A 12701-nucleotide genomic window follows, 5' to 3' on the forward strand; every position below is an offset into this window, starting at 1 on the left:
TTTGCAATAAGGTACAAGCAACCTTAAAAAAATATTGCTGAATTTGAGACTTCAGAGGCTATGATTGCACACAGTCAACATCCTCACTTCCAGCCGTGACTGAAAATGCTTTCTTAAAGTTTCTCTACAATTTCAAAAGATAGTGTTTCTCATATAGAGGAATTACCTCAATCCAATGTTTTATTAACATTGTAGGCATTTTTGTTATAGCTTATTGAACATTCCAGTGTTTTTCATAACACACAGTTATTTGAGGGTGCTTGGATAGATTTTTTATTTAGCAATATAGAGTAAATCTCACACTGAGAGGGAATGTTTCTCATTGGTAACCAGGCTTGTGGTTTACTGGTGAGGGTGCCTGTCAGTACTGCAGGGCAAGGCAAGGAGAGGAGAGGGAACTTATATAGTAGAGGAAATGTATTTGAATATGTGTATAGAGGCTTTGCCCCAGAGATCCCGGTTGCCCTCGATGGGCTGCAGCTGCGATGTCCTTAATTGGGCTGCAGCTGTAACTGATGAAGATGACCGGGACAAAAGGGGGCGGGTAAGCCAGTCAGGGAGAGCCTTGGAGGAGCCCTGACCTGAGAGAGAACAGCATGCAGCAGAAGGAGTCTCTGAAGATCAGCAGCCATGAGAATACATCAGAGAGGTATGGACTTTAGAAATCTAATAATAACAACAATATGGGACTCCAGAAATAATAGAAGAACAACAAACTTAAAGTGTATTCCTGTTACATTAGGGGTAATCCAGCTGTTCTTTGGCTGAATGTGTCCACAGAGTGTGCTTGTATGGATTGGAACTCTGGGATGAGAGATCTGTAAGATGTAAATTTCTGGAAAATTATTTTAATGTTGTCTGAATATTCCATATACTGTACAAGGGCCAAGCAGAGTTCAATTGCAGGTGCTGTTACTGAATTCAGGAGTTTTTTTCAGTGAGTTCAATGAAATTTGAGGTAAGGTCTTCACAAAGTTGTGGTAATAGATCAAGCAAGAGAAAATGCTTCTGTTGTACTTGTGGGGTGCCCCAATGAAGGCAGGAATGATGAATCTGACTCCATGTTCTCAGAAGGCTAATTTATTATTTTAAGATACTATATTATATTAAAGAATGCTATACTAAACTATACTAGAGAATACAGAAAGGATACAGACAGAAGGCTAAAAAGATGATAATGAAAACTCATTATTCTTTCCAGAGCCCCGACACAGCTTGGCCCCGATTGGCCAAAGAGTGAAAAAAACAACCCACGTGAAACCAATAAAACAATCACCTGTGGGTAAACAATCTCCAAACACATTCCACATGAGCAAAACACAGGAGAAGCAAATGAGATAAAAATTGTTTTCCTTTTTCTCTGAGGCTTCTCAACTTCCCAGGAGAAAAATCCTGGGCGAAGGAATTTTTCAGAAAATGTAAATGCCACACTGTTGTGCTTCTGGAACATGCTTCTTTATCCTTAACTTAGGATTCTTGAAGCATTACTGATTTCTAAAGGAACTGTTATGTTTATAAATATGAATTATTCTACCCCCATTTGTTAAAACAAACAGCAAGTGCACTAAGCACATTTATGTGATGCAAAGAAAAACTGCCGTAGCACCATGTGTCATGTCGTTTCACAAAGTAAATTTCAGTTTGATTTTGCAGTTTAAACTGTTGACTTGAATTTTGAAAGATGATGTTGGGTTGGTTTGTGGAAGAAGAATTCTGCCCTATTTTGTCATGCTTATTATTAGGTTGCTAGAGAGACAGCTGCAGTTGGCTTAAAATGGTGCACTAAAAATATTGAAGAGTCTAGCCTTGAGGAAGCAGAGCAGTAAAATGGCAACAAGAATATTCATTTAGCACAGTTATCTGGGGATGTGAGAGATGCTTTCAAAAGCATAATATATCACAGGACAATTTTTATTATATTGCCTTTGTCCCTTACTGCTTCTATTGATCTTTTTCAAATAAATTTTTCAAAATTGTCACATATCTTTCTTCAGAGCCATAAAATAAGGTTGACATTAATAAGGGTTTCATAGATGCCATTTTACCAAGAGAGCAGAAGGGATTCTCTCTATTCAATATGCCTTCTGAATTAATTTAATTAAATATAGCTTGTTTGTTCATTAGAAAAGATCTTAGAAAAGGTGAAAATGTATTAATCAGGGTGGGTAACTTGCCCATTCAAAAGTAAGCTCCATTAATGGGGTAGTACAAAGGAAATTATTCGTATTTATCACTGTAATTCATTGTACTAATTTTCAGGAGTTTAGGTTTCATTTTTCAAAATAATTCAGCATTTCCAGCTAAAGAGCACTTGAGCCCACCCTGAAAGCACCCAGATGAATGGCCTGCTGCTCGCCTACAAATGGCCACAGCTTGATTACATATCAGTCAAGCAAAACACCGAGCAACAAGAGAATTTAGCATCATACCACAGTAAAGAAAGGGCTCAGAGTTTAGAGCCTTCAGAGAGATATGCTCAGCCTTCCAAATTCACCTAAATCTTTATTGTGCAAGTGCTGTGTGACAGAGCACTGGGAACTTGCAAAGATTCACTGCTTTATCAGCTGAAATAGCCTACTGACAAACTCTAAAATATTAGTTCACCACTTCAATAAATATTATGTAGCATGCAAAGGTATACATGGACACACAAAGTAACACACATTATGTGTGTATGCTTATTATGTTTGATATAATTTCTTCCTTATGTATATTTTATTCTTCATATTCCTGCTAGGGAATTTTCTGTTTTGCCCTTTTTTCTGTCTTTCACTGTGTTGCCTGCCAAATTTGAAGGAATTCTTTCATGCTTTTCTGAGTACTTTGAAAACCCCTAATCTCCTAACTTAAATTCTGAATTCATTGATCTTTATTCAAATTTAGCTCTCATACACTTACACATTTTGTACTGCCAGGATTTGGAATTTTGACTACACTAGGCAGCAATTATTCTACTTACATTTTTTAAAGTATCTTTTGTATGTGAAATTTTTATTAAAATAATTCAGGAATAATAGTTTTATGATCAGCTGATAGAAAATCTGAAATTTACAGTCTCTTCCCAAACTGCATAACCTTCCTACATACTGCACATAAATCTGAAGCATAAATTGGGTGGAAAGCCCCTCACAAAAGTGAGAGCTGCCCAGCTGAGAGTTTGCCTTCCACTCTCAGATGTGTTTGCATCCTGAGTGCCAGACTGACCCACACTCCCTTTCATGCTTCAACATGTTGGAAGAAAATTTTCCAGGACCATTCTTTTGGCCAAAGTTCATTCCTGGCAGATTTGTCCTTCTCTGACTGCAGCCAGCTGTGAAAGGTCTCCAGTGGCATTTGACAGACTGTGTGTGAAATAAGTCACACCCTGTGTCCAATGGATGCAGCTGACTGAACCCAAAAGAGTTTTGTACTTTTATAGATGATCGTGTCACACCTGAGTACAGAGAAAAAGAGCAGAGCCCCTACTGCTCCCTTCTTTTGGTTTATTTTAGATGTGTGCTTTCTCTTCACTTTCCCAGCTGTCCTCTAAACCCACCTGAGCAACTGGTACCATCTGACTGTTCTGGTATTCAGCTTACACAGCTGGATTGTTACCAATGCACCCCTGTGTGTACTTGTCTGAGTAAATCCAATCAGCTAATGAAATTCTGCTCCTTCCATCAACTGATTATCAAATTCCTTGTATAGTTACACCAGCCTGTCTCTCTTCCAACACTGCATATTTTTGTTTACCCAGGCAGTCTGTGCCTGACCCCTTCCTTGCCTTTCCTCAACATCCATTTTTTAACTGCACAGGCATTTAGTATATCAAAAAATAACATGTATTTGGGAAGGTGACCTTTGTATCTCTTCAGAGTCAGGCAACGTTCCTTTAAATTTGTTGGGTAATTATTTGGTTTTATTTATTTATTTTCTTTAAAAAAAACAGTTTTATATGTTCAAGTATAAATGTTTTGTAGTATCTGCTGGATTACACTGAAAAGTGAGAGGTATTTGCTCGACTTGAGGGTTCTGTGCTGCAGTATCTGCTTTTCTGTGGCAGCCAAGGGAGGTAGTGCAATGTGCTGCCATACAAAAAACCAGAATAGTGCAGCTTGTGCATCAGAAATAAAATTCTTCCTCTACAGAGAAATTATGTCTCTTGAGGGAAGATCTTTATATAATAATGGCTTTTATTTTGGAGGAAGAAATCTGCTGGCATTACAGAGATCTGTTGACTTTGGCAGAAGCCTCCTGAAATCAACAGATTGTTTCTTTTACATACAGAATACTGAATAAGCCTCTAAATAATAGAAGTTTACTTGTGTAGACTTTACCCTAATGGCATCTTCACTTAATTTTCCTGACAAAACCTTTACGGTAAATTCAGTAACTCCTCTCCTTTTTATCAAAGTTTCCAGCCTGCAAATGATTTCAGAGACAGGATCTACTCATGGGAATACATTAGCAATATTTGATCCAGTTTATGGGAATACATTAGCAATATTTGATCTAGCCATGATTTGTCTTTCTTCTGTTAACTTTGAGTAAGAGGGAGTCTCCAATCAACATTTAGAACATCTGGTTCTGTGGTAGTGGTAATTCCATCCCCCCTCATTTTGAGGGGTCCAAACCACAGTGGAAATCTGCATCACAAAGCCCCTATGAGATATAAGTAAGCCCAAGCCCAAGAGCAAGTATTTTCAGGAGAGCATGGGCACTCCAGTTGGTTTCCTCCTCAAGTTGCTGAGCAGCTCCCTGTTGGGTCCTCTTGTCCATAAGGCAAAGGTAAAGATGGGATGTAAGGATTTTACTTAATTTCTTCTGCTAATGCTGTAAAGGAAAAAAATCTCATTATTGGAAATGAATTAATTTTGAGAAAATGTGTTAAAAGGCAGCAGCCAGAGGCAGGACTATTAGAGAAAAGAGTACAGATAAATGAAGTTTGGTAAAATTGCTAGCAACTGGAACTGTATATTGAAATATAATTGAAACTTATTATTAGAAGTATTGAGGATTTTTATTATTCAGAGTAGTGCTATCAGTACTGTGAGCTCTTTTTTAGCAGTTAAGGACAGTAGCCTTCAGTGTGGTTTTTTTAACTGTGTTCAGAGAGTCGTGGGTTTGATGTTTTGTATCCTGCAAGCCTCTACAATGCAGGAATGAGATGGTTTGTACAAGAACCATCTGGGAAACAGCACGACAGTGCTGGCACTCTTCCTTGGGGTTTTCTCCTCTTGCATAAAAATGTGAGGATGAAGCACATCCCATCAATCCAGCAAAGCCTGAGTGACAAAGACAAGCACAGTTAGTCTGTGTTGCAGAGGATCTCTCAGCATCTACAAAAATTGAAAAGGAGAGTTGGATTCTTTCCTCCTGCAGCTATTTCTCAGCTTCTTCCTCAGCTTCATCCTCCAACATCTGTAGAACAAGCTGCTGCCTGGGTAACTCCTGGGCAGTACAAAGGCCTTTCTCACAGCAGCCTGTATGCAGAAGTTTCTTGGAGCAAATAGTTTGGTTTTGGTTTTTTTTCCATGTAAGCTGCTAAGATGGGAAATATAAAGGACAGTAACACTTGGAATTACTTGACAAGTAAGTGCTAGCACATTTGAATATGTGTGGTGTGGTTTGAGGGTTCCCAGGATGAGGGAAGAGATGAGAATCTTAACTCCATGTTTCAGAAGGCTGATTTATTATTATACAATATATATTATATTAAAAGAAAATTATATATTAGAGCTAAAGACAGAGGAAGGACACATCAGAAGGCTAGAAAGGAATGAATAATAAAATCTTGTGACAGAGAGTCCAACACAGCTGGCTGTGACTGACCATTAATTAAAAACAATTCCCATGGCACCAATCAAAGATGCACCTGTTGGCAAACCATCCCCAGACCACATTCCACAGCCATCAGATAATGATTGTTTACATTTCTTTTCTGAGGCGTCTCAGGAGAAAACCCCAAGTGAAAGGATTTTTCAGAAAATGTCAGTGACAAGTAAGCCTAGAGGAGGTACAGCTGTGGGAATGAATGGAAGGATGGAGTTCTGGCCCATGCCAGCCTTTCCCCCAGATGTGAATGGCACACCTGGCTGTGCCTGTGGCTGTCAGTCTGGCTGCTGCACTGACACAACAGACAGGTTCTAAGGGGCACCTTTTACATCACCAGCCCTGTCACATCATCTTTCCCTGCTAGAAATCTTTTTAAGAGAACAGAAGAAAATGCCACCTCACTCTGCTGACCTCCTAACAGGATTTACTGTAAGAAGCAGATATTTCACAGTACTAAGTTGGTACTATCCATTATGGTGGCAAAGAAAGTGCCTGAGAGCTCTCACTGAAGCCTTCTTACCTACCTGTCCCTAGCAGCACTAATAACTTTCAGTGGACATGCATGATTTTTATAGGCAATAAAACATCATCTTTTTTTCCCCTTTATGAATTCTTTCAAGAGCCCCATGTGCTTCTTTCCCAGGGTAATATGGGATATGTTAAGGATGAGCTACTAGCTTTTTTTGCCAGTATTTTTTCTTAGTTTTCCTTTATATCTGCTCTGCCACAAATTCTGCTTCTTTTGATGTTGTGCAGAAATGTATTACTACTTCACAAAAGTCTCTGTTTACTCACAATTTCAAACCAGAAAACATGTAGATGTGGAATTTAACTTGCACCTTCTCTGAGAATGCTGAGACTAAACATGATTTCAATAGCTCTTGAAGGAATTTTTTTATTCTCATCATGGTTTTTGTATACTTTGAGTAGTGTTTCTTATCAGTACTTTCAGCTTTCTGCACAGTTATACTTTCTTACAAATATTTATATGCAAAAAAAACCCCCCAAACTAGTCTTACACCATATTTCTCTTCTTCCCATTCAGAAATTGGCTGGTTTCAAAATAGATATATTTTAGAAGATTCCCATATGGAGTGTGTACATTGATGGGGAGGAAGTGTGACTGTGCTTTCTCCACACCATTGCCTTGCTCCAGGGGTGCTTGAAATATTCTGCTGTGATCTTGTCTAAAACACTTTAGTATTCTTCTCCTCCATAAAACAGCATGGCATGCTATGAATTACATATTTACAGTAAGGCAGATGTGTCTGTCAGTTCAGTCACGAGATACAATGATGTGGGGTTTTGCCTCTAAGTGGTTAACAACTGCAAAAGGTTCTTTTTAATGCCTAGAAAACTATTCACTTTATTTTTCTTTTTAGTGTAGTGGAAAATAAATCTTAAACATTTCTTCTGTTATTTAGCACTTTAAGCCTTTTCATAGCATTTGTAACATCTCTTTGCCAACACTCCATCTGTGATTTTAGCTTGCAGGAAACACTTTGCAAATCTGTTATTAGCTTAGATGCAGAGAGCTGCTGTTTAAATATTAATTGTAACTTCTCTCAAAAGTGCAGTCAAACCCACTCAGTCACTTGGGAAGTTCAATGTTGAGGGGGAGAGAGTGAGTCAGGGGTAGGGGCTGCTCTGAGCTGTAGCAAGGGTCCTACTCAGGGTACCAGTGCAAAGTACAGAAGTGTCCTGATGTCCTCTTGTCTCCTCTTGTCTCCTCTTGTCTCCTCTTGTCTCCTCTTCTCTTGTCTTCTCTTGTCTTCTCTTGTCTTGTCTTCTCTTGTCTTCTCTTGTCTTCTCTTGTCTTCTCTTGTCTTCTCTTGTCTTCTCTTGTCTTCTCTTGTCTTCTCTTGTCTTCTCTTGTCTTCTCTTGTCTTCTCTTGTCTTCTCTTGTCTTCTCTTGTCTTCTCTTGTCTTCTCTTGTCTTGTCTTGTCTTGTCTTGTCTTGTCTTGTCTTGTCTTGTCTTGTCTTCTCTTGTCTTGTCTTCTCTTGTCTTCTCTTGTCTTCTCTTGTCTTGTCTTCTCTTGTCTTGTCTTCTCTTGTCTTGTCTTCTCTTGTCTTGTCTTCTCTTGTCTTCTCTTGTCTTCTCTTCTCTTCTCTTCTCTTCTCTTCTCTTCTCTTCTCTTCTCTTCTCTTCCTCTTCTCTTCCTCTTCTCTTCTCTTCTCTTCTCTTCTCTTCTCTTCTCTTCTCTTCTCTTCTCTTCCTCTTCTCTTCTCTTCTCTTCTCTTCTCTTCTCTTCTCTTCTCTTCTCTTCTCTTCTCTTCTCTTCTCTTCCTCTTCTCTTCCTCTTCTCTTCCTCTTCTCTTCCTCTTCTCTTCCTCTTCTCTTCTCTTCTCTTCTCTTCTCTTCTCTTCTCTTCTCTTCCTCTTCCTCTTCCTCTTCCTCTTCCTCTTCCTCTTCCTCTTCCTCTTCCTCTTCCTCTTCCTCTTCCTCTTCTCTTCTCTTCTCTTCTCTTCTCTTCCTCTTCCTCTTCCTCTTCCTCTTCCTCTTCCTCTTCCTCTTCCTCTTCCTCTTCCTCTTCCTCTTCCTCTTCCTCTTCCTCTTCCTCTTCCTCTTCCTCTTCCTCTTCCTCTTCTCTTCTCTTCTCTTCTCTTCTCTTCCTCTTCCTCTTCCTCTTCCTCTTCTCTCTTCCTTCTCTATTCTCTCCTCTCCTCCCCTTTCCCCTCCCCTCCTCTCCCCTTTCTTAATTCTACAAAACATACTTTACCCCTTACAATAAAAAATTAAAAAGCAAACTATTATGTGTTTACAGACACTTCAGTGAAGTATTTGATAGAACTGAGGAACACAGTATTTAACACCATCCAACCTACCTGTCTTCTGTGGATTAGCAGAGCATTTAAATTGTCATCTGCATATTCAATATAATGGAAAGATTATCAGCCCCATTAAAACCACATGATGTATTTTTTCCTCTCTTCTTTTTCCAGATGGTTACTAATCTTTTATTGGTGAGGTTGTTTGCCTACGGTGTAATCTGAGATTTTTCCTCTTGTTATTTTAGTGAGTTGCTTCTCTCCATGTTTGCAGGTGGACTGAATTTAAATATGCTAAATTCTGTTAATTGCTTAGAATGTAGATGTTTTTCTAATTATCCTTCAAATGTTTGTTTTAAAAAAATGAAGTATTACCCACATACTCCTTTTATCTTGCAGCATTCTGTGAAGAAGGGTGCAGATATGGTGGAACTTGTGTAGCTCCTAACAAATGTCTCTGCCCTTCTGGATTCACTGGAAGTCATTGTGAGAAAGGTAAAGCTTTACTGAAAAACACCTTCTTTGGTAATGAGAAGTATGGTATGTGGAAGAAGTAACTCCTTTCTCTTCTTTCATTCTGCTTGATGTTTTCTCTCCAGTGAAGATATAACTGTTCCATTTCTGCCTTTTCTGCACTGAAAGTTTGTCTTGTCTGAAACTTTCCATGTTGAATTTTATCAGGGATGTATCTGCTTTTGCTTCCAGCATGCACTTTTAGTTAATTAGAAGGGACATCAAATGAAAAATGTTTGCTCCACCAGTTTCCTGTGGTGCAAGCTCAAGGTTTCCTTCTGCCTCTACTAAATTTGTTGTGCAAATTAGACCAGAATTCAGATGATTGCTTTTCACTTCAAGTTATTGAATTATTAATATTTGATTTGTTTCTAAGCCACAGTTTTTATAGAATCACAGCCTATTCAAAGATATCTCACTAGTCATTATTAGATTTTTGCCTGTTCCCAGATTTTTCTTTTTCAAAATCTGCTTCTGACAGCCTCACAGTTCTACCTTTCAGTTTGTTGCACAAAGAGCTGGTTCCTTGTCTACCTTAAATGAGAAAGGGATCTTACCCTAAGAGTCCTCCATATAGGACTCTTATTATTTTCTTTATTTTGCAGATTTGGGATTTTATTTTGGTTTGTATTTATTGAGGTTATATATTACTTAACTCAATGATGGGAGGTTTTTTTGCACTGCACGTTTGTTAACAACTGTTTACCCATGTATTTATTTTTGGATATGAAGTGGATTGTTACTGTAGTGTGGAGGAGATCATAATTGGTGATTTTTTTTTAAGGAAGAAATAAATGAAAACAGAAAAATAGCTCTCACAGTTGAGTTAGTGGAACCACTTGTAACCCAGAGATTGTGCAGTAATTTGTGTGTTTATTAAAGTCACTTAAGCCCAGTTGTCAATAAATCTGCTTCAAATAGTTTCTGCAAACTGCTAAATACTTCTGTGGATGTAGTCCATCACTGTACACTAAAAGCCCATAGTTTCAGGTTGTCAGCATTGTTTATGATTATTTAAGAATGAACTAGGACATTAATATTTTCATCTCATCCAGAATAAGTCTGAGTACTTAATTATTTTTGCCTGTAGCCTTGTTTTAAATAGGAAAAGCCCTCCCAAGTCTCCTGCCATCCAGCAGTAAGTCCTGGCAGTATCACAGGGAAGAAATGCAAGGCATTCCCACCTCAGAGCCCCGCCTGCCCTGCTGCTAATCCTTCCTGCTGCTAACCCATGTGTAATTTGCTCATTCCTTCCTCAAACATCTGCTGCTCAGAGGCATCAGCACACCCAGAGGGATGCAGGATGCTGGAGATGTGTTCTGTGTATGCGGTATATGGAACTGCCAGCACTGCCCAAAGGGGCCCTGCCCACCCAAGCCACATTTCAGCCCCTCTGCCTGTGCCTCCTTCACCCAAGGGTCTCAGAACATTCTTTTTTCTTAGAGATGTAAAGGGACCTTCGTATCTAGAGCACAGATCCTCTAAACTGTTGAAGTGATGGTTTAAAATTGATAAATGGAGGACATAACCATTTTTGACTCCTGTGTTTTTCATGGCTTTTGTATTGTTTTGATCTACAATATGAGTTAGTACACCAGGCAAAGGAAGCATGGCAGGTATGGTACTCTCATTCTATCAAGCAATTTAGAGGTAGATGTCAGAAGGCGATAGCTTCTGTGAATAAAATCTATACAACTTGAACCAGAAGGCAGTTCATTTTTTTCTTTGAAGATGTATAGGGTTTACTAGTATGCTACAAATCAAGATAATGATGCTAACTTTGAGAAATCTGACATACAGGCTGGTTTGAGAATGAACAGGGCTTGGTGTATGAGAATTTGTCACATTTTAGTTGTGTTGGAGAGTTTAAAAACTTCAGCAGATAAATCTTCTGTCATATGCATATTTCAGTGGCTAAGAGCACATCAGATCTGTGAGAACAGCTCCAGCCTTCTGAAGGTGCCTGTCCTGGCCAGATTAAATGCTCAGATGTCGTGATTTGAGAGGAAGTGAGTTTTATGGGATGCTGTGGTCAAACCAGTAGGTGCTCAGATTTGAATATTGGCAGCTGGTGTGGCCACTGAGGACATGGATATGCCTCTGAGAACACAGGGGGTTAAAAGCAGAGCACTCCCAGGGGAAAGCTCTCTTGGTTCCAGTCAGGGAAAGGTTCAGAGCTGCCCTGCCCGGCTGCTGTGGCTGGGCAGGGGAGGGGAAGCCATGCGGCCAGGTAGGCCTGGGCCGGGTAGGCCGGGCCTTGGACAGACAGGGGAGGTGAAGGCCCCTGCAGGATGGAAGGGTGGAGGAGCACTGAGAGGCATCGGGCAGCCACCCCAGAGAGAGAGGGGGAGAGAGAGACAGAGACAGAGCCAGTGTCTGTGCCTGTGCCACCTTGAAATTGGATAGCAGGGCTGGCGAGAAGGAGAAGGAGGGTTGCAGTGAGGAGGTGCCCAGCAGGGCAGCCTTGGGAGTTCTGGACAGGCAGAGACTGAGATTTTAACCCTTTTCTTAGATGATGGAAACCTTACAAATGCTGATCCTCCTGGAGCTGAATGAAAGAGAGATAGGGATGAATAGCAGGAAATGAGCAAGTGTGATGAAAGTTTGTGCAAGTGAAAAATGTCCGAGAGAAGTTGAGAAGAATTCTAGGTGGCAGGAGATGATGGAGTGGCCTTTGTCTGGATTTTTCTTGCATAGCCATGCACAGAACCATTTTTCCTGTGACACAGAGACTGCATTTAGGGGGAGGCAATGGCTCAGAGACAAGAGGGTTCAGTGTTGAGACCCCTCGGCCCCAGGGGTTGAATTTGAGGGGGACAGGTGTCCCGAATGTGAGACACTGTGCTTTTTTGGAACTGGACAAAGCACCCTTAAAAGGACAACCCTAGAAGCAGCTCTGGTGCATGTGCAGTGGTGAGAGCACTGGGCATGGAAGGAAGATGTCATGATGGCAAATGATCTCCAGCCAGTGCCACGTGTGACATGGAAACACACGAGGGCTCAACTGTGTTTCCAGGGGAAGCCTATGGCACAAGAGGGACTCCTCTCTCCTTGATGAGCTGAGAATTGATTGTCTAAAGGGTGGTGATGGACTGAGAGCTGGTGATGTGAGGGGTGGTAACTGAATTGAGAGTCCAAGGTTTTGTCTTACTGTCATGCATTGGGAACTTGCTTGGGGGGAGGAGGAATGTTTGGAAGGTTTTCATGCTGAGTTTTGTGTGTTTCTTTTGTATATTGTAGGTTAATAAAGTTTTTTTTTCCCTTCTATTCCTAAGCTGGAGCCTGCTTTGCTCTATTCCTGGTCCCATCTCACAGCAGACACCAGGGAGAATGTATTCTCATGGGGGCACTGGCATTGCGCCAGCGTCAAACCGTGACATCAGAGTAGAGAGGTGATGAGCCACCTTTGAAGCAGGGCTCCTTTTGCTTCACTGATTACCCCTAACAGACATAGTGCTTTCAGGAGCAAGAGGCAGTTCAGGAAAGGCTTTCTGCATTGTCTCCCAAAGGACACCTAAGTTGTGGGAGTACCAGCTGTGGGTTTCTCTGGGTCTGGATTGAAAGCACTTGAGACAGTAATTCATGTTGGGACTCAAGTGTTTAT

The 12701-nt window shown here is 40.4% G+C and overlaps 1 protein-coding gene across 3 annotated transcripts in view; it reads left to right on the forward strand.

Annotated features, from left to right (window-relative positions):
• NELL1 (neural EGFL like 1) overlaps positions 1-12701 on the forward strand; it is a 311323-nt gene that overhangs the window by 226914 nt on the left and 71708 nt on the right. For all 3 annotated transcript variants that reach the window (XM_054635483.2, XM_054635482.2, XM_054635484.2), the window contains exon 15: positions 8984-9079. In XM_054635483.2, the coding sequence (XP_054491458.2) occupies positions 8984-9079 (96 nt within the window). The remainder of the gene's footprint in view (positions 1-8983; positions 9080-12701) is intronic.

Source organism: Agelaius phoeniceus, chromosome 6 (genome assembly GCF_051311805.1).
Source record: "Agelaius phoeniceus isolate bAgePho1 chromosome 6, bAgePho1.hap1, whole genome shotgun sequence".
Lineage (NCBI taxonomy): Eukaryota > Metazoa > Chordata > Aves > Passeriformes > Icteridae > Agelaius > Agelaius phoeniceus.